This window comes from Lithobates pipiens, unplaced genomic scaffold (assembly GCF_037356315.1).
Source record: "Lithobates pipiens isolate NorthernLeopardFrog02 unplaced genomic scaffold, aLitPip1_a1.2 Scaffold_16, whole genome shotgun sequence".
NCBI classification, from domain to species: Eukaryota; Metazoa; Chordata; class Amphibia; order Anura; family Ranidae; genus Lithobates; species Lithobates pipiens.
The window spans coordinates 631751465-631776102 of NW_027507748.1; the positions used below are offsets into that span (position 1 = coordinate 631751465).

Here is a 24638-nt window from a genome sequence, read left to right on the forward strand (position 1 = left end):
GTGTTGGTGATCAGGGATACTGACTGGTGACAATATGTAAAAAAAAATCAACAGAAAAAAAAAAATCATATTTATTTAATAATTTCTAATCATAGTGACAGTGTACTACACTGGGCAAGGGATCAGGGATTTTTTTTTACTCGTATTGCTTATATAAGCAATAGTTTTACTGTCATGAATGGCTTTCATTCACTAAAGCTTGCTTACTATTGTGATTCTGTGATTGGCTACAGCTAATCACATGGTACAGGGCGCAGTAATTGGCCCAGTTACCATGTGAAAGCTGTGGGACAATCACAGCATCACAATAGTAAGCAAGCTTACTTTCATGACAGTTTTGCTTACATTGTAAACCATGTGATCATTATGATTGTTGATTCGGTGTGTCCACCAGACACAGTGGTCACAGAATCACATCGCTGTGCATCCCAGGGTACACGTGATTGCGCTTATGCTGGTCAGTGTGCAGTACGTCGCCAAGCCTGTAGCTGCCGCCAGCTTGCAGTAAATTTACTGTGGGCAGGTGGCAAGTGGTTAACGGTGGGTACACATGAGTAGAATTGCATCTAAAAATGTAATATTTTTAAAATTTTCTAATGTTTAGTGGGGTCAAATCGATGTTCGTTTTGAGCCGCTGCGGGGAGAAAATTCGAAGCATGAGGATGGAAAATTTTTCTTAAATGAACAAAATTTTAACAATAAAAGTGGTTTTATTTAGGAAAAATTGTGTGTGTTGTGATGAAACCTGTTTAATACTTCTGGGATTCCATTCAAGTAGCAGGTCTGGATGACATTTTTAGAGCTTTCAAATGAAATTAGTTGACTCAAATGAAATTAGTTGACTTTTGAATGAAATTAGTTGATGGCAAGACGAGCAATTTCCATGGGAACGTTCAAATGAAATTCTACTTGTGTCTACAGAGCTTAAATCTTTCTAAATCTATTCAAAAAATGTATGGCTGGACTTACAATTGTAAAATAAAACTTTGGGGCAGTGTTTCTTTTTGAGTTTCCCATCACAATGGAAGAATACAGACATACACTGAGTGCTTGACAGTTTTGTTTCTAAAGGATACAAGGTCCTTTGAAACCGATAGTTATGTATTTACAAGATAATGTCACTAATAAAATGTGTTATTTACTGTTTGTGTATTTTCCATTTTAGGAATGTTGCCGGTTGTTTCAACAAGAGAAATGTCTAACTTTGAGCTAACGCTCAGCCCTGATGGTACCCGGGTTGGAAACCACAAATGTTCCAATCTTCTAGACTTCAATGAAGTTCGAACAAATTATGGGTTTTTAACAGATGCCACCAAGAACCCCAATGTCATAGGCGAGACGTCTCCTTACCAGTACAGCACACAGCTCCGTGGCGCCAATACACTGCGTTTCTACCGCAACCTCAACCTGGAGGCCTGCCTGTGGGAGTTTTCCAGCTATTACGATATGTCTGAACTACTGACTGAATGTGGAGGAACAATCGGCACTGATGGACAGGTATGTTGCTACATAGCCTAATATTCTACGCAATATATTTAACTGCGGCACTTTTTCATAAAGTAACATTTAACATTTAAAAACCCCACAGTTGACAGTGACCAGGACATATTTGTGACTCGTTTCTGAGTGTTGAGGTTGGGCTTTCTGTGCAGAATACAGGTTCAATCATTGAAATAAAAAATTACATTATACTTATCTGCTCGTGAGCTGGGCTATGCGCGTCCATAGACACACACAATGCGACTCAGCCATGCCCCTGTTCCCTCCTCTCAGAATTGACTATGAAAAGAGGAAGAGAGTGCAGCGGCACTGCAAATGGGGAAATACTGGATCAATGGAGGAGTCAGGTAAGTATTTAGATTCTGACACCTTTTCCTAACACCAAGATAAAAATGGTAAGAAGAAAGAAATGGCTGCACATCCAGAACTTCCGATTGCCTTTTATTTTGCTTCACAAAGATAACACCAAACTGTGGTCACGTAGACGCGTTTCACACATCTTGTGCTTAATTATTTCTGGTACCGTATATACTCGAGTATAGGCCGACCCGAATATAAGCCGAGGCCCCCAATTTACCCCCAAAAAACTGGAAAACTTATTGACTCGTGTATAAGCCGAGGGTGAGACATGGCTGTCCATCCCTGTGTGTCCGTCCATCCCTGTGTGTGTGTCCGTCCATCCATCCCTGTGTGTGTGTCCATCCATCCATCCATCCATCCATCCCTGTGTGTCCGTCCATCCATCCCTGTGTGTGTATCCATCCATCCCTGTGTGTGTGTGTGTGTGTGTGTGTGTGTGTGTGTGTGTGTGTGTGTGTATTCATCCATCCATCCATCCCTGTGTGTGTGTGTGTGTGTGTGTGTGTGTGTGTATCCATCCATCCATCCATCCCTGTGTGTGTGTGTGTGTGTGTGTGTGTGTGTGTGTGTGTGTCCGTGCAGCCTTGTGTGTGTGTCCAGCCTACCTGTGTCCCATGCCTCCGTCCCGAGCCGCCGTCGTCCCGAGCCTCCTCTGTCCCGTGCCTCCTCTGTCCCGTGCCTTCCGGTGTCCCGTGCCTCCTCTGTCCCGTGCCTCCTCCGTCCCGTGTCGTGCCGATGGATCGCCGCTCTTCTCGGCGGCCATTCTACGATTCAAAAGCTGCGCCTCCGTCCTCCGCCTGTGATAGGCGGAACACTCAATTTCCCAGCAGCCTGTGTTCCGCCTATCACGGACATCCTCTCATACTCGTCCGTAGTATGAGAATGAACGGATGTCCGTGATAGGCGGAACACTGACTGCTGGGAAATTCAGTGTTCCGCCTATCACAGGCGGAGGCGGAGAAGGAGGCGCGGCTTTTGAATTTTAATGTCCGCCGTCTGTCTGCTCGATACGCTGATCGAGCAGTCAGACAGCGGTGACTCGAGTATAAGCCGAGGGGGCACTTTCAGCCTCAAAAAAGAGGCTGAAAATCTCGGCTTATACTCGAGTATATACGGTAATTGGTAATGATTAAGCACAAGATGTATGTGTGAAACATGTCTACGTGACCACAGTTTGGTGTCTTTGGTGTTATCTTTGTGAAGCAAAATAAAAGGCAATCGGAAGTTCTGGATGTGCAGCCATTTCTTTCTTCTTTCCAAGTCCGGAGGCGGACCGGGGCTAGCACTTTGCAAGATACTCCAATCAGCCTTATCTTTATACACCTGGAGCAGCGGTTCTTTTTCTTGTAAGATAAAAATGGTGACAGGAGAGGGAGCTCTAGCTGATTGACAGGCTTGTTCCTGTGTGAAATAGGGGTGTGTCCCTTTCCTCCAACCAGCTCTCAGAGTTCTCCTCACTGATGTAACGCCAGCTCTCCACCCCTTGCTTTTCACAGCTGAGAGACCCTGTGTAAATTCTGCTCTTTGAATTGCTGATGGAGAAAAGCAGCAGCAAATAAACAGGTACAACTTTCTTATGCACAAGGCTTTGCTTCATCTCTGTGTATCACCTGAGGGAAGTCACTTTACTGGGAATATGTTAACAACCTTTTTAAGGCAAATATACACATTTGTGGCTATTAGGAATGGAGATGGGGGGGGGGGGGAATAGCAATCATTAGGAAAAACCTGCTTGGCCAATCACTGACCCCCAAGAGTGTTCCTCCATGCTTAGTAGGGACATGTCATTATAGATGTGTGAATATGAGGACATTCCTCGATCGCTCCAAAAATTTCCTGCTTGCAAAAGTGCAGAAAACTTTAAATATATCATACCTCGAGGCCGAGACGCGAGAAGAAATATAGTACTTTTCACTTTTTATAGCTTCTGAGTTCATGTCTGTGCGTGAAACACAACATATAGGGAAAATGAATTGATGCTGTTTATTTTCTTTGAAGTGGTAACAACAGGTAACACAGTCTTAGGAACCAGGCTCTTCTCTTTTATCCTCATTACTGACAGAACTTTATTTAGTCTCTCGTCTATATGAAACATCAAAGACCTCCCGGTATTTCTTAGCAGCGGCATAGGCACTTATCCACATAGCTACATTTGAAAAAAATGTTTAAGGTATTGATAGATGCCAGATCTGTGCCACATTAGCCCTGGCAGATGGCAGGTCCAAATGTCAAAGTGTCACCTAATAAAAAGCCTTTTAATAGTTGATTATGAGCATGATCAAAATAAATGTAATGTTCCATGGGCAGAGACATTAGAATTGATGCCAGTTTCCGTAAGTATACATAGGAGGCAGAGCTGAAAAATAATGTAAGGTATTTATAGGCCAGTGCCTGCAATAGCAGAGAGCAACCAACATAATTGTTCCATATTTCGGGCTCCCATTTACATATGTGAATCCGTCCTAGACAGCTGGCTATGTGTTGCAACAGATCTCCTTGTCATTGTTGCAATGGGCCAGACTAGTGTTATTTTGATGTCAAATGTTCAATTTCGATTTAGTTTTAGTCATAGTCTTTTAACTAAAATGCCATTTTAGTTTTAGTTGTATTTTAGTCATCTGAATTGTTTTCGTTTTAGTCGTATTTTAGTCATCTGAATTGTTTTTAGTTTTAAATGTATTTTAGTCGGCTAAATGCTCCAGTGTCATAAACAAACAAAAATATTGCTTTTTGACAAACAGAAGTGCAACTTTAAAATATTAAAAGAAAAAAAATGTAAACTCTATTCGCTTGAAATGCCGTTGTACATATTAACTGTGTGCCTAGGGAGTGCTTGCTAACTGTGTGGGGGTTGCTCTAACTAGGGGAAGAAAGAGATCTATGTTCCTGTCTAGTAGCAACACAAGATCTCTTTCTACTCTCCTGTTAGAACGGCGATCTGCCTTGTTTACATTGGTAGACCACCGTTCTGCTTCTCTCTGAAACAATCATGGGTGGCCGGCTGACATCGGGTCCGCCGGACCCAGTGTTTGGCTCCTCTTCTGTCCAATAAGCGTACGATTGCACCTCCGGCGGCACGTGCCCCCTAGTAGCTATTGCACAAAATGACGTATAGGTTCGTGATTTCGCGTAATAGAGCCAACCTGCCACACTACATGTAGGTTACGCAAGTGCTTAATAATGAAAAGAAGTTTTCCTAAGCAAACAGGAATATTGCTTTTTGACCACTGTTCATTTTGACATCAAATTTCAATTTAGTTTTAGCTATAGTCTTATTTTAGTCATCTGAATTCTTTTAGTTTTAGTCGACTAAATTCTCCAGTATCATAAATAAATACAAACATTGCTTTTTGACAAACAGAAGGGCAACTTTAAAATATTTGAAAGAATCTGTAAACGGTTCTCTGTTAATAATGAAAACAAGTATCAAGTAACATCTTAATAAATAAAACCAAGTTTCATAAACAAACAAGAATATTGCTTTTTGAGCACTGAGAGACAGAACGAAGATCTGTCAATGTAAACAGACAGATCTCTGTTCTGTCAGTAGAGAGGAGACAGATCATATTGATTATGAACAGAAATCGGTCTCCCATCCACCCATAGTTAGAAACACTCCCTAGGACACATATTTAACCTCTTGATCGCCCCCTAGTGTTAACCCCTTCCCTGCTAATGACATTTATGCAGTAATCAGTGGCTATTTTTTGCTCTGATCGCTATATAAATGTCAATGGTCCCAAAAAAGTGTCAAAAGTCCTAGATCTGTCCGCCGCAATGTCACAGTCCTGCTAAAAATCGCTGATCACCACCATTACTAGTAAAAAAAAAATGTATAACAAAAATACCAGACATCTATCACCTATTTTGTAGACGCTATAACTATATTTTGTAGACGCAAACCAATCAATATACGCTTATTGCCTTTTTTTTAACCAAAAATATGTAGAATACATATTGGCCTAAACTGAGGAAGAAATGTATTTATTTATTTTTTTGGCATGTTTATTATAGCAAAAGTAAAACATATTTGAGTGGTAGCAAATATGGACAGCAGCAGGGAAGACATGGCTGGAGATAGCACAATAATCTGGCGAATAGAAAGTGCAGAGACTTAGCTTAATTCAGGAAGTTCATGGGAGGAGCAGAGGGTTCAAGGTTCAGGAGAAAACAAGACACAAGGCAGGATTGTCCAATAGAATAGACACAGAGCTGACTGGCATCTCAGTGAGATGATTTTCTGTCTGACATAGAAGAGGCCCCCGGGTTCAAACCCAGGCCCTCTTTCTACATGGCACAGCCATTGTTTGCCAGCCCCTTTTAAGGAAGACCCACTCTGGGTCAAACCCTAAAACACCAATCTCACTTATATTTGTCCAGCGCTACGACATAATTGCACCAAATGCACTGTGTAGTGGCTACACATTGCATTAGGTGTGTTGCGGTCAAAGCGAAGGGCTGCATCACACCACATCCCACATGAAAATGTAGTAAAAGCTACATCTTTTGTAGGGCACTGCAGGTGCTTTGTGAGGGTCATAGGCGTTGCCAGGGGGTGGCTATCGAGGCTGGAGCCCCAAATGTGAGGCCCATAGCCCCTAGTCTCATCGGGTCGTGGCTGAAGCGGGCAGCATTGGAGGTGGAGGAGAGACAAGTGGGCAGACGAGCAGAGATGACATCATCTCTCTCCGCCCGCCACCACTCTTCCGCCCTCACAGCCGGGCCACTTCAACATGGGAGCGATGTGCGGCAGGGAGCAGAGAGATGACATCATCTCTCACTGCCTGCCACACATCAGCGCTCTTCCGTCCTCACAGCGTAGGCCTTTTAAATGTCGGAGGTGCGACAGGGAGCAGAGAGATTACATCATCTCTCACTGCCCAGAAAAAGAACAACTATTGTTGAAGGTGATGGACTTTATAGGCATAGACACAAATTTTCTTTAAAACAATTTTGAACAATTTTTTTTAAGAAAATTTGTGTCTAAGCCTATAAAGTCCATCACCTTCAACAATAGTTGTTCTTTTTCTTAGCAATTCCAAATATCGGGACGTGGCATGTTTATTATGTAGTGTATCCACAGTTCCACTCTGTGTTTGATACGCCTTTATATTTTTTTTAAATATCTCTCACTGCCCGCCCTGCATCTCTGCTCTCCTGTCCTCACTAAATGGTCCAGTGCTGCCAGCCTGCCACCAATACAGCGACAATGCACATTTGGTGGCACTGGCTGGCATGGCAAGTGACAATCTGGAAATGGTGGCAAGTGACGTGGCAAGTGACAATCTGCAAATGGTGGCAGGTGACGTGGCAAGTGACAATCTGCAAATGGTGGCAGGTGATGTGCCAAGTGAAAATCCACATCTAGTGGTAGGTGACAGTGGCAAGTTAAAAAGCTGCATCTGGTGACAGGCGACGGTGGCAAGTGACACGCCCAGGGCTCCCACTGATTCTGCATGATGGTGAGTTGAACCACTTCATTATATATTACAATGTAACAATAGAAACAATGCGCTTCGATCACCCTGACACCATATCAACCATGGTGCCATGATGATTGAAACGCCAACACCAGCCTTCCTTTGCCAGCAAAAAATTGCTTACCACCGACGTGCCCCCCCCCCCCCCCCCCCTCAGGTTGGTGACCGCTGCTATGGGCTCTAGCCCCAGATCTTTTGCAGACCTAGCAACGCCCCTGGGGAGGGTGCATTGGTGTTCTATTCGCTTTTTAAAGCTCTTTGCTGCAAAAACCTGGTGTAGTCGGGCCCTTTTTTTATGTTTTATTACAGTTTTTATCGAGCCTGAGTTGTTTATTAGAGTGCGTTAAATGTTCTAAATTATAGTTGAAAGGTTGTTTTGCGTTTTATAGAGGAAGGTCTTTTTTCAAATAAATCATGTCTCGCAGGGTCACTTTCAGCTTCCTTCCACAAATACAAATATCCATGAAAACCTTGTGACATACGTGAAACATCTTTGTGTCCAGGCTGCACTTTGTCCTATATTGTCTCAGAATAAATATCACGGCTCATTAAGCCAGTTATCAGAGTTGCTAAATCAGTGACCGGCTGTTAAACCTTTAAAAGCATTTATGTGACTTTTTGATGATAACATAAGAAGATTGATATGGCTTCCAGGACCAGATTTCTATCTTGTGGTTTGCAGAGGTATTTCTTTTTTTTTTATCCATCGGCCAAAGATTGACATGTAAATCGTTCTTTTACATGCAGCCAAGTGCTGCTTTCTTCACATCTTCTGCATTTGTCTTCTACACACTATAATGGCAAAACATGAGATATGAAAAGAAAGCTCTGACAAGGAGCTTTAAAGCAAACCTTTTTCTATGTAAATAAATGGCCTGGGCATTTAAAAAATAAAATTACAGCTCTCACTGCAATACTGACCTTGTCTCCTGGGCTGTCCCTTTCAGAAAGTCTGCTTCTCCACTGGCTCTCTTCTAGCTTGAATGATGGCCAGTGTCTTTAACGTGAGGGCGATCATCCTATATTTTCAGTACACATTTGCAATCATGGCAGAATTGACTTAAAGGTAGTTTTTAACGCAACTCGCATATTTTGATGATTTTGTTTATAATAGATATGCAGTTTTTCCCTCTGGTGTCTGTGGGTGTATATCAAGGTTTTGCAGCATTCCCTGACAATTGATAAAATAATAATTAAAATGGTTGTGAAATAATTGAAAAATGAAGAACGCACAAACTTCTTTAGTGTGTACTTGCCACAATCCAAAGCATCTAGTGTAATTTCTGGCTGCTGTCTCCTTCCTCTGCTATCTGTATGAGTCCCTTCTGACAGTTTCTGTTGATAGCAAAGGATCCTGGGAGATGGTCCTCTTCTCTAGCATACAGCAAATGATTCACAGCCTCAGCTGTGCATGTTTCATTGTGAGACTGCGTAGAGATGGGTGTGTCCATTCCCTCAACTCAGGTCTCAAATTACACTCAGCTCTCATGCTGTGCAGTGGCTGATGTCAGATCCCTGCCCCCTGTCTTCTGGAGCAAAATAAAAACAGAAATCATGAGTAAAAAGGCTAGCTACAACTAGTGAGATTGTTGCTGTTGTTTTTGTGCAATTAAACATGTAATAAAGGAGGATAAGGTTACTGGCATGTCCTCTGTCATTGATTTCTTTACTTCGATTTCAGGTTCAATGACGCAGAGATTATTCAATTATTAGTTAGATTCTAATCTAGCAACATTTTTTAAAGGTGTTTCGAGATTTAGCCCCACGACTCATTATTTGGCTCTTAGCCCTTGTACACACGGTCGGAGATTCCGGCAACAAAATCCGTCGGATTTTGTCCGAAACTTTTGCATACACACGGTCAGCCAAAGTTGTCGGAAAATCTGATTGTACATAACGTGATGATGTTATTTTGTTACGACGGGACTGGAAAACTTGGTCCGTCGGATACTCCTACGGAAACAGTCCGATGGAGCCCATACACAGTCGGATTATCTGACAAAATGGTCCGATAGGACACATTCCGTCGGACAAAATCCATCCGCCACATCCCCCCCCCTCCCCCAATCCTGTTATGGATTGGGAGGAGGAACCCCACGCAATTTTTTCCCATTTTTTCATTGCCAGCAATTGTTTAGTTTGCATTTAGCTGCCAGTTGGGAACCCCGCTGACAGCTGATTAGTCATCCATTGTTAAGTACGTGGCTGCTGGCTTGCCGGCCCGCTCCTTAATAACCAGCTACAGGCATACCCCACTTTTAAGTACACAATGGGGTTTATTTACTAAAGCTGGAAAGTGCAAAATCAGGCTCACTTCTGCATAGAAACCAAAGACCTTCTAACCATAGCTTGTTCAGTTAAGCTTTGGTAATAAAACCTAATTGGTTTCTATGCAGAAGTGAGCCTGATTTTGCACTTTCCAGCTTTAATAAATAAACCCCATTGTGTACTTCAAAGTGGGGTATGCCTGTAATTGGTTGTTAAGAACACCAGCGGCCACCGCTCCTAAACACTGCAAAAACGCTGCTAAATATTAGCATTTTTTTATCCAGCTTTTTTGAGCGTCTGGTGTGTATGGAGTGTTATTCTTTTTTATTTTATTTTAATTTTTTCGACCATGTGTTGCATTTACATTTAGCCCTGGTGCACTGTCCAGCCTAGTTGCTGCCAGCTGCTGCGTCTGGACATGGCTGGACAGTGCATCTAATTCTGCTAATGTTAAGGAAATTATACACCCGGGTACAAATGCCCAGAACCCGGATTTCTGAGCATTTTTCCCTGAGCGCACACTGCCCTAAATGTTTAACAGGCTGCCAGCAGCAGGGCTGGATGATGCACCTGTGCCTTCTGCCCACACCTAAATGCCAGAACCTTATGCATTGAGACTAAACACCAAGGGTACATGGAGCCATACTCTAGCATTCCCTCAAAACTCCCTTTGCCAGCATCCCCTTAGTACACAAGGCTGAACAGAGAGAATGGGTACTATATGGAGGTGTAATATTTGCCACTATGGCCCCAGTTCAAAGTCTGACATAATCAAGCATGTCATGGTGCCAAAGCAATGTTCTGCCACTTTTTTTTCTTAAGCAATTTATGAAAGGTTAAGTTGGGAACAGTAAAATATCAATAAACTATATATTTTTTAAAGATTGTTTATTTATATGCAATTTTGTATGTACAAACCAAAGAACAGAGATAATCTTGGGTGTGCCTACACAATTAAACATGACATATACATAACCAAACACACCCCATTCATTCTGCATCTTTATATAAGGCAGAGAAAACATATTGCTCACTTATGCAACTTATTCTTAATAAATAAACCTACTCCTAGGAGAGGGGAGGACATGGTCCCATCGTCAGCCTGCCTGGTTGGGTTGCTTAGTGCATCAATCCAAGTTTGCCAAATCTTATAGAATTGTTGAAGACAGGCCCTACTATTGTTCACTATTTTAAATGTGGGTACTAGATCATCCAAGAGCCTCTTTAAATAGTTTTACTTGCATAAAACCATATAGCTCGAAAAAGAACTTTCTGATTGTTGGTTAAGGCATAATTATCTACCAAACCAAAGAGACCAACCTTTGGTGGTTTTGGGTCCCACAAAACATAAGCTTTTTCCAGAAGTATAAACACCTGGTCCCATAATGTTAATCAGAAAAACATATTTAAAGTGTCTGATGGTGACATAGAATATCTCAGACAAGTAGCAGAGGTAATCACTCCCATTTTAGTAGCCTTCAGGGGTATAGTAAAGCTGATGAAGAAATGTAAACTGAATAAGTTTGTGGGCTGTGCTAATGCAGTCTTTAAAGTGGAGGGCCACCCTGAAAAACAAAAATACATTAAAATTTAGAAAAAAATCTGAAAAAAAAAATGTTTTTATAACTTACCAGAAATGTCTGTTGCTAGGCACATCGTCCTAATCTGCCTCTTCCTCCTCCACGGTGATCTTTGGTCTTCTGTCCTCCGTGTGGCGTCTTCTGGGTAATGGGGCGCTGTGTGTTCTGGGAACTGTGTGTCCCAGAACACAGCGCCCCCCCATTCACAAAGCGCTGCGTGACTCGCGCATGCGCAGTAGGAAACGGGCAGTGAAGCCGCACGGCTCCACTGCCTGTTTCCCTTAGTTAAAATGGCGGCGCCGGGAGCCGAGGGACGGGTCAGCCTCGGGCGGCCGACATCGCGGGCGCCCTGGACAGGTAAGTCTGCTTATTAAAAGTCAGCAGCTACAGTCTTTGCAGCTGCTGACTTTTAATTTTTTTTTTTAAAACTGGCTCTCCTCTTTAAAAGAGAAGTCCAGCCTCAGCTCGTTTGGCTGGGCTTCTCCTCTGGGTCACAGAAGTGCAATTTTTTTTGCACTCCTGTGACCCATTTTCAGCTGAGAGCGAACTAATGCCCACTCTCTGCTGACGTCATAAGAATCAGTCCAGGCACCGCGTTATCCCGACAATAAAGTCTGGATCCACCAGGTGCCTGGACTGATGCCGGTCTCAGTCTCTCAGCAAGCCACTGAGAGCCTGAGACGGATGCTCCCGCCCCTCCACAGCTCAGTGCTCCAGTGAGCATGGAGGAGCAGTGAGGAGAGTTGCTGATTGACAGTCAGCAGCTCTCTACTTGGGGATCTTTGAGAACTGAGCCATCGGCTGTATGTATGAATGGGCAAAATACAAAACATACTTCTCTTTTAAACCATGACACTTCCAGATCTTCCTACTGGTCATCATCTAGCGTTGATTGTAAGTATAATTACATGACCTTAGCCTGAAGGTATGGTACAGTATACTGTATATCTCATATGTAGACTTGTCCAAGGTCTCCCTATTTATAAATGTTTCCAGTGGTGAAATTGGCAGGGAAAAAAAATAAAACATTTTTAATATAGGAAGTTTTAGCAGGTACATCAATATGCTGGTGTAATTAGCGTAAAGGTGCCATTCTCATGGCCCACTGCTTTTTCCAGTTGGTCCTGGCTTAGTGGTAACGTGACTTCCCGGGCCGCTCCCTTTAAGGTAAAACTACAGGATATCAATGCACAATGTGTGCTTTGGGCATAACGTATGGCATGATATGTCAACACTCTCTCGTGTAAAGGAAGCCCTGTGTGTGCTGATGGTTTAACATTGCTCATCATAAAGCTGCGATTACCATGGGTTCACGCTGCACCTGTGCTTGCCCCGATTAGCAGCAAAGCTCAGTCAAGTTACTTAGACTCCATGGAGTCTGCACTGTAGAGTCAACAGAGCCTGCTAATCTCTTTCTGGCCCTCACACCGCTGAAAACCTAGAACAACTGGGAAATAAATGTGTCTATAAGCCAGGCGTCAGTATGAGAACTCTTATCACTTTTCCGTCTTTGAGACTGTATAGAAAGGGACATTCTTCCCTTTTCTTGTGACTTTGTATATCACACAATGTATTACAGCCCATTCATTTTTCTTTCTTTTTTTTTATCTGCGTGTCTAAGGCTGATCATATATGGAACACATCAATAAGATTGAAAGTAAAAAAAAAAAAAAAAAAATGATCCCAGAATAACTTAACAAAATTGTTTTCCAACATGATGAAGCACAGTTAAGCCCTTTTAAATGTCTGTACTGTGGAAACTGTGCCCAAAAAAAGACAGAGGGCAAAGGATCAGTTTTATCTATATGTGCCCAGAAGCTGACATTGTCCTCATTACTGACTTACCATGCCTTGTTCTGCAGTTGGTCAATGTATGGAGGTGCTTATCTTGGTAGAGGGGGGGGGGGGGGAGCAGGGAAATACTTGTACTGCAGGTCCTCAAGTACAACTTCCTCTCCAGCAAGTACGCAGCACAATAGTGGCAATTAAGCTAAAGAACAGTAGCACTTAGGCACAATCATATTTCTATTGTTTAGGGAAAATTTCAGGCAGAATGTACATTATTTCAATTCATATATTCTAGGAATTGACCGGTCTCAGGTAATACACAGAGATTAAACAAATCCTCCAAGTAGTACCTGTTTATCTAAGGAAGAGACACACACCCTCCACACAGCACACAGGAACAGAGCTGAGTAAGGATGAGCTCAGGTGTGGTCGCAACTCCACGTGCCCGCGCTCGCCAGGAAGCTGACACTCCACAGCGCGAATCACAGGCAGTGAGACATTTCCCGATCGGTTTCATCTGAAAATTTCTCACTACCTGTGATTAGCGCCGTGGAGTGTCAGCTTCCTGGCGGGCGCGGGCACGGACACGTGGAGTTGCAAACACGCCTGGGCTCATCCTTAGAACTAAGGCTGTCAATCTCCTGAAAGTCACTCCCCTGTCACCATTTTTCTCTTGATGCCTGGAAAACTTGTTAGAAGTGATTCAAGCTGATAGCAGAGGAATGATGCAGCAGACAGAATAAACACTTAGGGGGTTATTTACTAAAGGAAAATCCACTTTGCTCTGCAAGTGCACTCGAAAGTGCATTGAAAGTGCACTTGGAAGTAAAGTCGCTGTAGATCTGAGGGGGACTTGCAAGGAAAATAAAAAACGGCATTTTAGCTTGCACATGATTGGATGATAAAATCAGCAGAGCTTCCCCTCATTTCAGATCTACCCCTTAGATTTAGAGCGACTGCACTTCCAAGTGGACTTGCAGTGCAAAGTGAATTTTCCTTTCGTAAATAACCCCCTTAGTGCTCCTGATTAAGACAAGTACACACTATAGAGGGATATGCTTTGTTCATATTTCATTTCTGAGGTTTACAACCACTTTTTAAGGAAAAAATTGAAAAATGTTCCTCTTACTTTTTCTCTCAGTGCCCCCTCGTGGTTTCTCTTTCCATAAAAAAATTAATTGGGGACCTTATTACTTCCCATTTGACGAGAAGCTATGCACAGTTATTTGCATGTCTAGCTTACCAAGTTTCTTACCAGATATTTATTTTTCTGTTTTCCCTGCTATTATGTGAGACACAATGTTTATTTGTCTATGGATGCTTTTCCGACTGCTTTTACCCTGTCAACACCTGCAAACTTTGTCAATGATGTGTAGCTAAAATATATCCGTGGGCGTGTTTGCCGTCTGGTTTGCACGAAAATAGAGAATCTAAAAAAATAGGCTTCTGCATGTCTTACCTGAATCACAAATTCAAAAAATAAGGGGTTTTATTTTTTATTTTAGGATTGTGGGCAGAGCCATACAAATCATTCCCTCTTGCCCCTGATTATACTGTTCTTATGATACCTAGCATGCCTGAAGCTGCTTTATGCAGTTCTGAATAAGCTGGTCTGTACAATTAGTCTGTATGTGTGCTGTAAGTTATGGGTTCTAAAATGCACAGTTACCCAATGACAGAAAGGAAATATTTACATAGTTTTACTGTAATTGGGGATGAGCGGAACACAGGGGGACACTGGGGGAATGGATTTTTCCATGGCCTACCACTTTGTGGCTGAGTTGTTGGTGTTCCTAGTTGCTTCCACTTTGTTATAATACCATTAACAGTTGACAAGGAAATTTCATGGATGGACTTATTGCACAGGTGGTAACCTATCACGGTACCACACTTGAATTCACTGAGCTCCTGAGAGTGACCCATTCTTTCACAAATTATTGTAGAAGCAGTCTGCATGCCTCAGTGTTTGATTTTATGCACTTGTTTCCATGGAGGTGATTGAAACACCTGAATCCAATGATTTGGAGGGGTGTCCCAATACTTTTGGCAATATAGTGTATATGCATATACTGTATACGTTTAGGAATACTTCTAGGGCCATAAACTTAGTAAAGAGTTAGGTCATTTTTATTTTATTTTAAATGCACACTTTTGCCTACCTTCAGTTGACTGCCTTCGATGTGTTTCACTGCTTTGTAATCCGACTTCCAAGGATACCAAAAAATAACAACGCTATATACACCAATCAACTATAACTTTATGACCACCAATCTAATATTGAGTGGGTGCCCCTTTTGTTGCCAGAAAAGCTTGTCTTGTTCAGGCATGGATCCATTAGAGGTGAAGTCAACACCTCTTAGCCCTTGTACACACGGTCGGCAATTCCGACCACAAAATCCATCTGATTTTTTCCGACGGATTTTGTCCGAAACTGATGTTGCATACACACGGTCGGACAAAATTGTCAGAAAATCCGATCGTTCGGAACGTGATGACGCTCATTCGCTCCAATGGGACTACATTCAGCCTAGTATCCAATAGCTTTGCTCTCGTACTTTGATCTGAGCATGCGTGGCACTTTGTCCGATTGGAATTCTCTACAAACGATTGGAAGAAGTCTTTGTTGTCGGAAAATTTGAGATCCTGCTCTCAAATTTTTTCCGCCGGGATTACCGACGGAAAAAGTCCGATAGAGCCCACACTTGATTGGATTTTCCAACAACAAAATCCGATCGGACCATTTCCTTTGGAATTTCCAACTGTGTGTACAAGGGCTAACTCATTGTGGTGTTCATTAAACCATTCATGAACCATTGTTGCAGTGTGACAGGGTGTATTATCCCACTAAAAGAGATCATTGCCATCAGAAAATACCGTTTCCATGAAGGGATGTACTTGGTCACCAACAGTGTTTAGGTAGGTGGTAGGTGTCAAGTAACATCCACATGAATGTCAGAACCCAAGGTTTTCCAGCTGAACATTGCATAAAATACCACAGTACCTCTCCCCAGTGGCGGAATTATCAGGGTCGCACCAGTCGCACTTGCGACTGGGCCCCTGAGTTCCGCCACTGTAGGGGGCCCGCCGCTGCCCCAGATATAGTACTAGTCATAGTCTGCCTCTGCTCCGCCCATCCTCTCCGTCTGCTCCGCCCATTCTCCCCAGCTGCTCCACCCACCCTCTCCTCCCGCATTCACGGGCACAGTCCCCGCCCATCTTCTCCGGCTCCGCCTGCAGTGCTCTCTGGAGCACAGTCCCCGCCCATCTTCTCCAGCTCCGCCTCCAGTGCTCTCACGGGCACAGTCCCCGCCCATCTTCTCCGGCTCCGCCTGCAGTGCTCTCCGGAGCACAGTCCCCGCCCATCTTCTCCGGCTCCGCCTGCAGTGCTCTCACGGGCACAGTCCCCGCCCATCTTCTCCAGCTCCGCCTGCACTCGAGTGTACTCACAGCAAGGAGGGGGAACCCAGTGATCTGGAAGTGAGTAGCACCATCTCTCAATATCAACACTGCCACTGATTCCCCACACACACACCACCACTGCACTTATACCCCCCACACACACACACACCACCACCACTGCACTTATACCCCCCACACACACACACACCACCACCACTGCACTTATACCCCCCACACACACACACACACCACCACCACCACTGCACTTATACCCCCCCCCACACACACACACTCCACCATTGCACTTATACCCCCCCCCCACACACACACCACCACCACTGCACTTATACCCCCCCCACACACACTCCACCATTGCACTTATAACCCCCCCCCCCCCCCCACACACACACACCACCACCACTGCACTTATACCCCCCACACACACACCACCACCACTGCACTTATACCCCCCCCACACACACTCCACCATTGCACTTATAACCCCCCCCCCCCCCCCACACACACACACCACCACCACTGCACTTATACCCCCCACACACACACCACCACCACTGCACTTATACCCCCCCACACACACACTCCACCATTGCACTTATACCCCCCCCCCCACACACACACACACCACCACCACTGCACTTATACCCCCCCACACACACTCCACCATTGCACTTATAACCCCCCCCACACACACACACACCACCACCACTGCACTTATACCCCCCACACACACACCACCACCACTGCACTTATACCCCCCCCCCCCACACACACTCCACCATTGCACTTATACCCCCCCCCCCCCACACACACACACACACCACCACCACTGCACTTATACCCCCCCACACACACTCCACCATTGCACTTATAACCCCCCCCCACACACACACACACACACACCACCACCACTGCACTTATACCCCCCACACACACACCACCACCACTGCACTTATACCCCCCCCACACACACACTCCACCATTGCACTTATACCCCCCCCCCCACACACACACACCACCACCACTGCACTTATACCCCCCCCCCCCACACACACTCCACCATTGCACTTATAACCCCCCCCCCACACACACACACCACCACCACTGCACTTATACCCCCCACACACACACCACCACCACTGCACTTATACCCCCCCACACACACTCCACCATTGCACTTATAAACCCCCCCCCCACACACACACACACACACACCACCACCACTGCACTTATACCCCCCACACACACACCACCACCACTGCACTTATACCCCCCCCCCCCCACACACACTCCACCATTGCACTTATAACCCCCCCCCCCACACACACACCACCACCACTGCACTTATACCCCCCACACACACACCACCACCACTGCACTTATACCCCCCCACACACACTCCACCATTGCACTTATAAACCCCCCCCCCCCCCCCACACACACACACACACACCACCACCACTGCACTTATACCCCCCACACACACACCACCACCACTGCACTTATACCCCCCCCCACACACACACTCCACCATTGCACTTATACCCCCCCCCACACACACACACACACACACACACACACACACACACACACACACACACACACACACACACACCACCACCACCACTGCACTTATACCCCCCCCCCCACACACACACCACCACTGCACTTATACCCCCCACACACACACACCACCACCACTGCACTTATACCCCCCCCCCCCACACACACTCCACCATTGCACTTATACCCCCCCCCCCACACACACACACACACACCACCACCACTGCACTTATACCCCCCCCCACACACACTCCACCATTGCACTTATAACCCCCCCCCCCACACACACACACACACACCACCACCACTGCACTTATACCCCCCACACACACACCACCACCACTGCACTTATACCCCCCCCCCCACACACACTCCACCATTGCACTTATACCCCCCCCCACACACACACACCACCACCACTGCACTTATACCCCCCCCCACACACACTCCACCATTGCACTTATAACCCCCCCCCCCACACACACACACACACCACCACCACTGCACTTATACCCCCCACACACACACACCACCACCACTGCACTTATACCCCCCCCACACACACTCCACCATTGCACTTATACCCCCCCCACACACACTCCACCATTGCACTTATAACCCCCCCCCCCCCCCACACACACACACACACACACACACCACCACCACTGCACTTATACCCCCCCCCCACACACACTCCACCATTGCACTTATACCCCCCCCCCCCCACACACACACACACCACCACCACTGCACTTATACCCCCCACACACACACCACCACCACTGCACTTATACCACACACACACACACACCACCACCACCACCACCCTTATACCCCCCCAAACACACCACCACCACTGCACTTATACCCCCCCAAACACACCCCCACCACTGCACTTAGACCCCCCACACACACCACCACCACCACTACTGCCACTGATACCCCCTCACTCACAACCACTACTGCCACTGATACCCCCCTCACTCACCACCACCACCGTCACTGATACCCCCCTCACTCACCACCACTACTGCCACTGCTACCCCCTCACTCACCACCACCACCACCACTGCACTTATACCCCCCCCAAACACACCACCACCACTGCACTTATACCCCCCCACACACACCCCCACCACTGCACTTAGACCCCCCACACACACCCCCACCACTGCACTTAGACCCCCCACACACACCACCACCACCACTACTGCCACTGATACCCCCTCACTCACAACCACTACTGCCACTGCTACCCCCTCACTCACCACCACCACCGCCACTAATACCCCCTCACTCACCACCACCACTGCCACCGCTACCCCCTCACTCACCACCACCACCGCCACTAATACCCCCTCACTCACCACCACCACTGCCACCGATACCCCCCTCACTCACCACCACCACTGCCACCGATAACCACCACCACTATTGCCACTGATACCCCCCACACCGCCATCACCACTACTGTCACTGATACCCCCCTCACTCACCGCCATCACCACTACTGTCACTGATACCCCCCTCACTCACCACCACCACCACTACTGCCACTGATACCCCCCTCACTCACCATCACCACCACCACTGCCACTGATACCCTCTCACTCACCACCACCACCACTACTGCCACTGATACCCCCCTCACTCACCACCTCCACCACTACTGCCACTGATACCCTCTCACTCACCACCACTACTGCCACTGATACCCCCCACACCACCACCACTATTGCCACTGATCCCCCCCACACCGCCATCACCACTACTGCCACTGATACCCCCCACCCCACCACCACTGCCACCGATACCCCCACACCACTGCTGCCACTGCCCTCCCCACCACTCATCCCATCCCACCCCCCACTACTACTGCCACTGATGCACCCCTCACCACCACTACTGCCACTGATACCCCCACACCACCACTACTGCCAATGATACCCCCCACACCACCACTACTGCCACTGATACCCCCCTCACCACCGCTACTGCCACTGATACCCCCCACACCACCACCCCTGCCACCGATACCCCCACACCACCACCACTGAAACCCCCACACCACTGCTGCCACTGCCCTCCCCACCACTCATCCCATCCCACCCCCCATGTACCAGCCTCGCCATGGATCCCATCCTCCAACCACTGCTGCCACTCATTTCATCCAATGCCCCCCACTGCTGCCACTTATCCCATCCCCCTCCAACCATCACCTTTGCCACTAATCTGATTCCCCCCACCACCTCTGCCACTCATCCCATTCAATTCCCCCTACCACTGATCCCATCCTCCAACCACAACCCTTGCCACTGATCCAATCCCCCCTCACAGCTGGCAATCATCCCACCCCCCACCACCACTGCTGCCACTGATCCCACCCCACCACCACTGCCACTGATCCAATCTCTTCCTCACTGCTGCCACTCATACCATCCCACACCACCACCACCAATGCCACTGATCCTATCCCTCCCCGACCACACTGCTGCCACTGATCCCATCCCCCACCGCTGCCACTCATCCCAGGGGCACAATTGCAATAGCGCACATGTTGCCCCTGAACCCCTGGATAAGGGGGCATTTAGAGGAACAAATCCCCTTCATTTTTCTCCTGCAGCCATTAAAAGTCTGCTTCTCCTTCTCTCCCTCTGATAGGCATTCAGTGGCTGCAGGTGGAAAAATGGAGGGGGATTTGTTACCCCTCCTATCCAGGTCCTGCTGCCCCCGGGATCAGTGGAAAGGACCCTGGCTGGAGGTCAGAGGGGCCCTCCATGATTTCTTGCACCGGGGCCCTGAAGGTTCTAGTTACGCCTCTGCCTCTCCCATACTGCATCCTGGTGCCATTTCTTCCCCAGATAAGCGACTCGCCTGGCCATCCACTTATGCTCACATGTCCATTGTAGGCCCTTTTGTTTTGGACACGGGTTAGCATGAGCACCCTGACTGGTCTGTGGCTATGCAGCCCCTATATACAACAAACTGTGATGCCCATTTTTTCTGCTTTCAGCACATCATCGTCAGGGATAACATGTTTACTTGCTGCCTAATATATCCCACTGACTTTCAGATGCCATTGTAAAGTGATAATTAGTGTTATTCACTTAATCTGTCAGCAGTCATAAAGTCATTGCTGATGATGGTGTTTTTTTTTCTAAAAAGATAATTCATTTATTGTATAAAAAGTTTTATTATTATGGATCTTTTGGGGATGCAGATGCCAGTAAATCTCAAAAGTACACATTTTTCTCCACTCCTAATTTAGTATTTGTCTGGTTGTTTCTCTTTTAAAATTGACACATATTTGTAATTTATTAACTTGGGAATTTCTTATCTTTTTATGCAATTATGTTGTGTTTAAATCAAATTGATTGTTTTGATAAGCATTTGCACAGCTATCATGGAACCTTAAAAATCAATAGTATTATCTTGTATTTGCCAGGTCCCATGCTTTCCAAAATGAATGATTAGGAGATTTTTTGTAAAATTTTAATAAAAAATATTTCACTATAATTTAAAAGTGAAAAATAGTAACATTGGTTAACCTAGCAGAGTTGCAGAGTTTGGGGCAGGCCGTGAAAGGTTTAAAACGAGAAATAAAACACGTGTCAGTAATAACATGTTACAGAACGCTATGTTTAACTGAAACTATACAGAATATCTTTAATATTTATTCCAGAAACTAACAACCATCATTCATCATAAAAAAAAAGCTACATCTATTGCTAGGTGAATGTTTTCTACCTGTTGTTAATGTAATGTTACACATATAAGGAGTCATGTTTCTAAAGTGCTGTTTTCTGTTTAAAGGTCTTGAATCTTGTACAGTCCTATGTTACCCTGCGGGTGCCCCTGTACGTGTCCTATGTGTTTCACTCTCCGGTGGGAGTCGGTGGCTGGCAGCATTTTGATCTTCACTCTGAGCTGCGGCTCACATTCGTGTACGACACCGCCATCTTGTGGAAGGATGGTATCGGCAGCCCGCCAGAAGCTGAATTACAAGGTAATTTCTTCCTATCTTCTATAATGCCATGAAATAATTGAAAGTGCCATATAGCAGAACCAGATGTACTTTGCAGATAAATTGTCTTTTTTAATTTTCTGCCTGCATTGACAGGAGTTTCTTCCATATTCTACTTTTTTTTTTTTCAATTGCAATGTTTTTTGCTTTGTCCAAATCCCAACTCCAGACAAACTTTCTTTCCTCATTTTGGATTGAGTCTGGAAGACGTAAAACATCTGTCAGTATTTTATTGCTGTCTGTGTCCTTTTTGGAAGATTTCTTCTAGCTTCCATGTACAGGTGGCAAACAGAAACAGAAGTGAAAGTAATCTCTACATTTGTTGACTATTTAACATGTGTCCTCTAGAACAGCGGTTCTCAACCTCAGTCCTCAAGTACCCCCAACGGGCCATGTTTTCAGGTTTCCCTTTACTTTGCACTGCTGCTTTAATACAATATTAATGAAATGGGAGCTATTTTATCTAAGGGAAGATCCCAAAACATGGCCCATTGGGGGTACTTGCGGACTGAGGTTGAGAACCACTGCTCTAGAACAGGAATGGATGGAAATGCCTTTCAATGAGGAAACACACAGCAATAAGGCAAAAATAAATGGAGCCAGTAAAATTTGTTACTATAACTATTAAAGGAATATGTGCATACAGGCAGGGTAACCCTAAAAAAAGAAAAAAAATCTCCACCACATCCTCTAGCTTAGTGATGGCGAACCTTGGCACCCCAGATGTTTTGGAACTACATTTCCCATGATGCTCAGCTATGCTGCAGAGTGCATGAGCATCATAGGAATTGTAGTTCCAAAACATCTGGAGTGCCAAGGTTCGCCATCACTGTTCTAGCTAGTCAGAGTAAAAGTCCTGCTTAGGCCATTTGCACACAACTGTCCAACTGCAGTCTGTCCCTCCCGGAAGGGGCACGCCTGGAAGGGACAGTTGCAATGCCAAACCCCATTGCGGGCAGCCTGTCAAAGTCTATGGCAGGCTGTGGCTAGATGGGCCTGGATGCTGTACTGAGTGGTACCGAAATTTAGAGTCCTATGCATTTGGTGCCAAGGTTACTGAATGCAGAAAACTTGTGTTCTGGTACCTTAGCAACTAAAGCCCCACTTATTCTCTGCATTTTGAGAGTGAAGTCAGGATTTACATTATCAGTGGCTGTGGTTGTTCAGAGGATGAGAATCATGAAGCTGTTTTTGCTAAGGGGGGGGGGTACTTAGGCATTATTATAAGAGTCCATTCCTACCCAGTGAAATTTGTTTGTTATGTACATTTATAAGTGCATATGAACACGCTACCATGTCAAGGCACCTCAGCAAAGCATGATCCACAAAATATATATTTACAGCATATACATCCAAAAAAGAGGCACATGCAGGACTTGAAAAGGAGCCAAAACATAGAAAATGAACTTATTTACTGAGTGTCTAACATTTTGGTGGGACACAGTCTACCTCTGCCAAGGCCCTGAAAAAATGAGCCATACCCCACTGAAGTGTTGCCAATGTACTAATCCCAATGCACACATTCCTGAAAACTGGCTGTAAATGCTGCAGCCACCACCTGCTGGAACAGAAGATTCTGAGTGACAGAATGTCACCAATAACACCACGGATCTTCAGAACGGGCCACATGCCTGATGAAGGAATTTTGTGAGGCTTCCAAAACATTGCTTTTGTTACAATGATGTGATCGCTAAATAAAGTTTTGGACCCATTCTGGTGATTTGTGGTGTGCTGGTGTCATTCTCTCCCATTAAAATGTTGGACACCTAGTAAAGAAGATAAAAACATACACACACACCACTTGGAGTGAGCTGCAAGTGATTTTTAATCACTGTGTGAACATGGTGCACATTGCTTACAGAGTAAACTCTGCCACGCAATATATCATACAAAAGAGTGCTGCACTCCCTAATTTGCAAAATTGCAGCATTTATATCCTTTCTAACAGTACATAGGAACATACTACATTAAGCACACTTGTCATGTAGTATCTGTACCATTATATTTGTAATGATCAATGTAGCACTTTATATATATATATATATATATATATATATATATATATATATATATATATTATAAATAAAAAAGTGTACTGTCCCTTTAAGTAAAAATCCATTAACAATGCAGTGCAAAAAATATGAGTGCATCAAATTATATGGAGGTCTCCAATCCCAGAAGACATGGGGAAACGCGTTGGTAAAAGCTAGAGTGTGACCTCATCACGCACAAGCATGCCGGATGGGTCCTACAGCCATGCTTTTTATATACCGCATACTGCATATTTTTCCTGACATATATGGATCCTGAATACTTGGGTGTGGAGTAAAGTTCCAGGCGTATATTCCTGCTGTGGAGACACTATGGCTACACGTTACTGACGGGGTCACTGAGCTACCCAGATACTTGATGGGGAGAGTATCGGCTATCCAGGAGATTTTTAAGAGCACTTGCTCTCAATAATTTTAGATCTCCCCTGTTTGCTAAGAGACCAGCTATACTTGTCTGAAAAGCACCCTTTTTGCACTGGAGGACTTTATATCTTTACGTGCTGGACACTTTGAAGGCACATGGACAGTTTATGTTTTATTATGAATTTACTGAACATGGACTTTTTGATTATATAATTTGCACATACACTGACTTGGAGATTTTTCC

General features: G+C 45.3%; 1 protein-coding gene across 1 annotated transcript in view; it reads left to right on the top strand.

The window, feature by feature from the left end:
• FREM2 (FRAS1 related extracellular matrix 2) overlaps positions 1 to 24638 on the top strand; it is a 257581-nt gene that overhangs the window by 210357 nt on the left and 22586 nt on the right. The window contains exons 16-17 of the mRNA XM_077484182.1: positions 1166 to 1497; positions 21770 to 21962. Of these exons, the coding sequence (XP_077340308.1) occupies positions 1166 to 1497; positions 21770 to 21962 (525 nt within the window). The remainder of the gene's footprint in view (positions 1 to 1165; positions 1498 to 21769; positions 21963 to 24638) is intronic.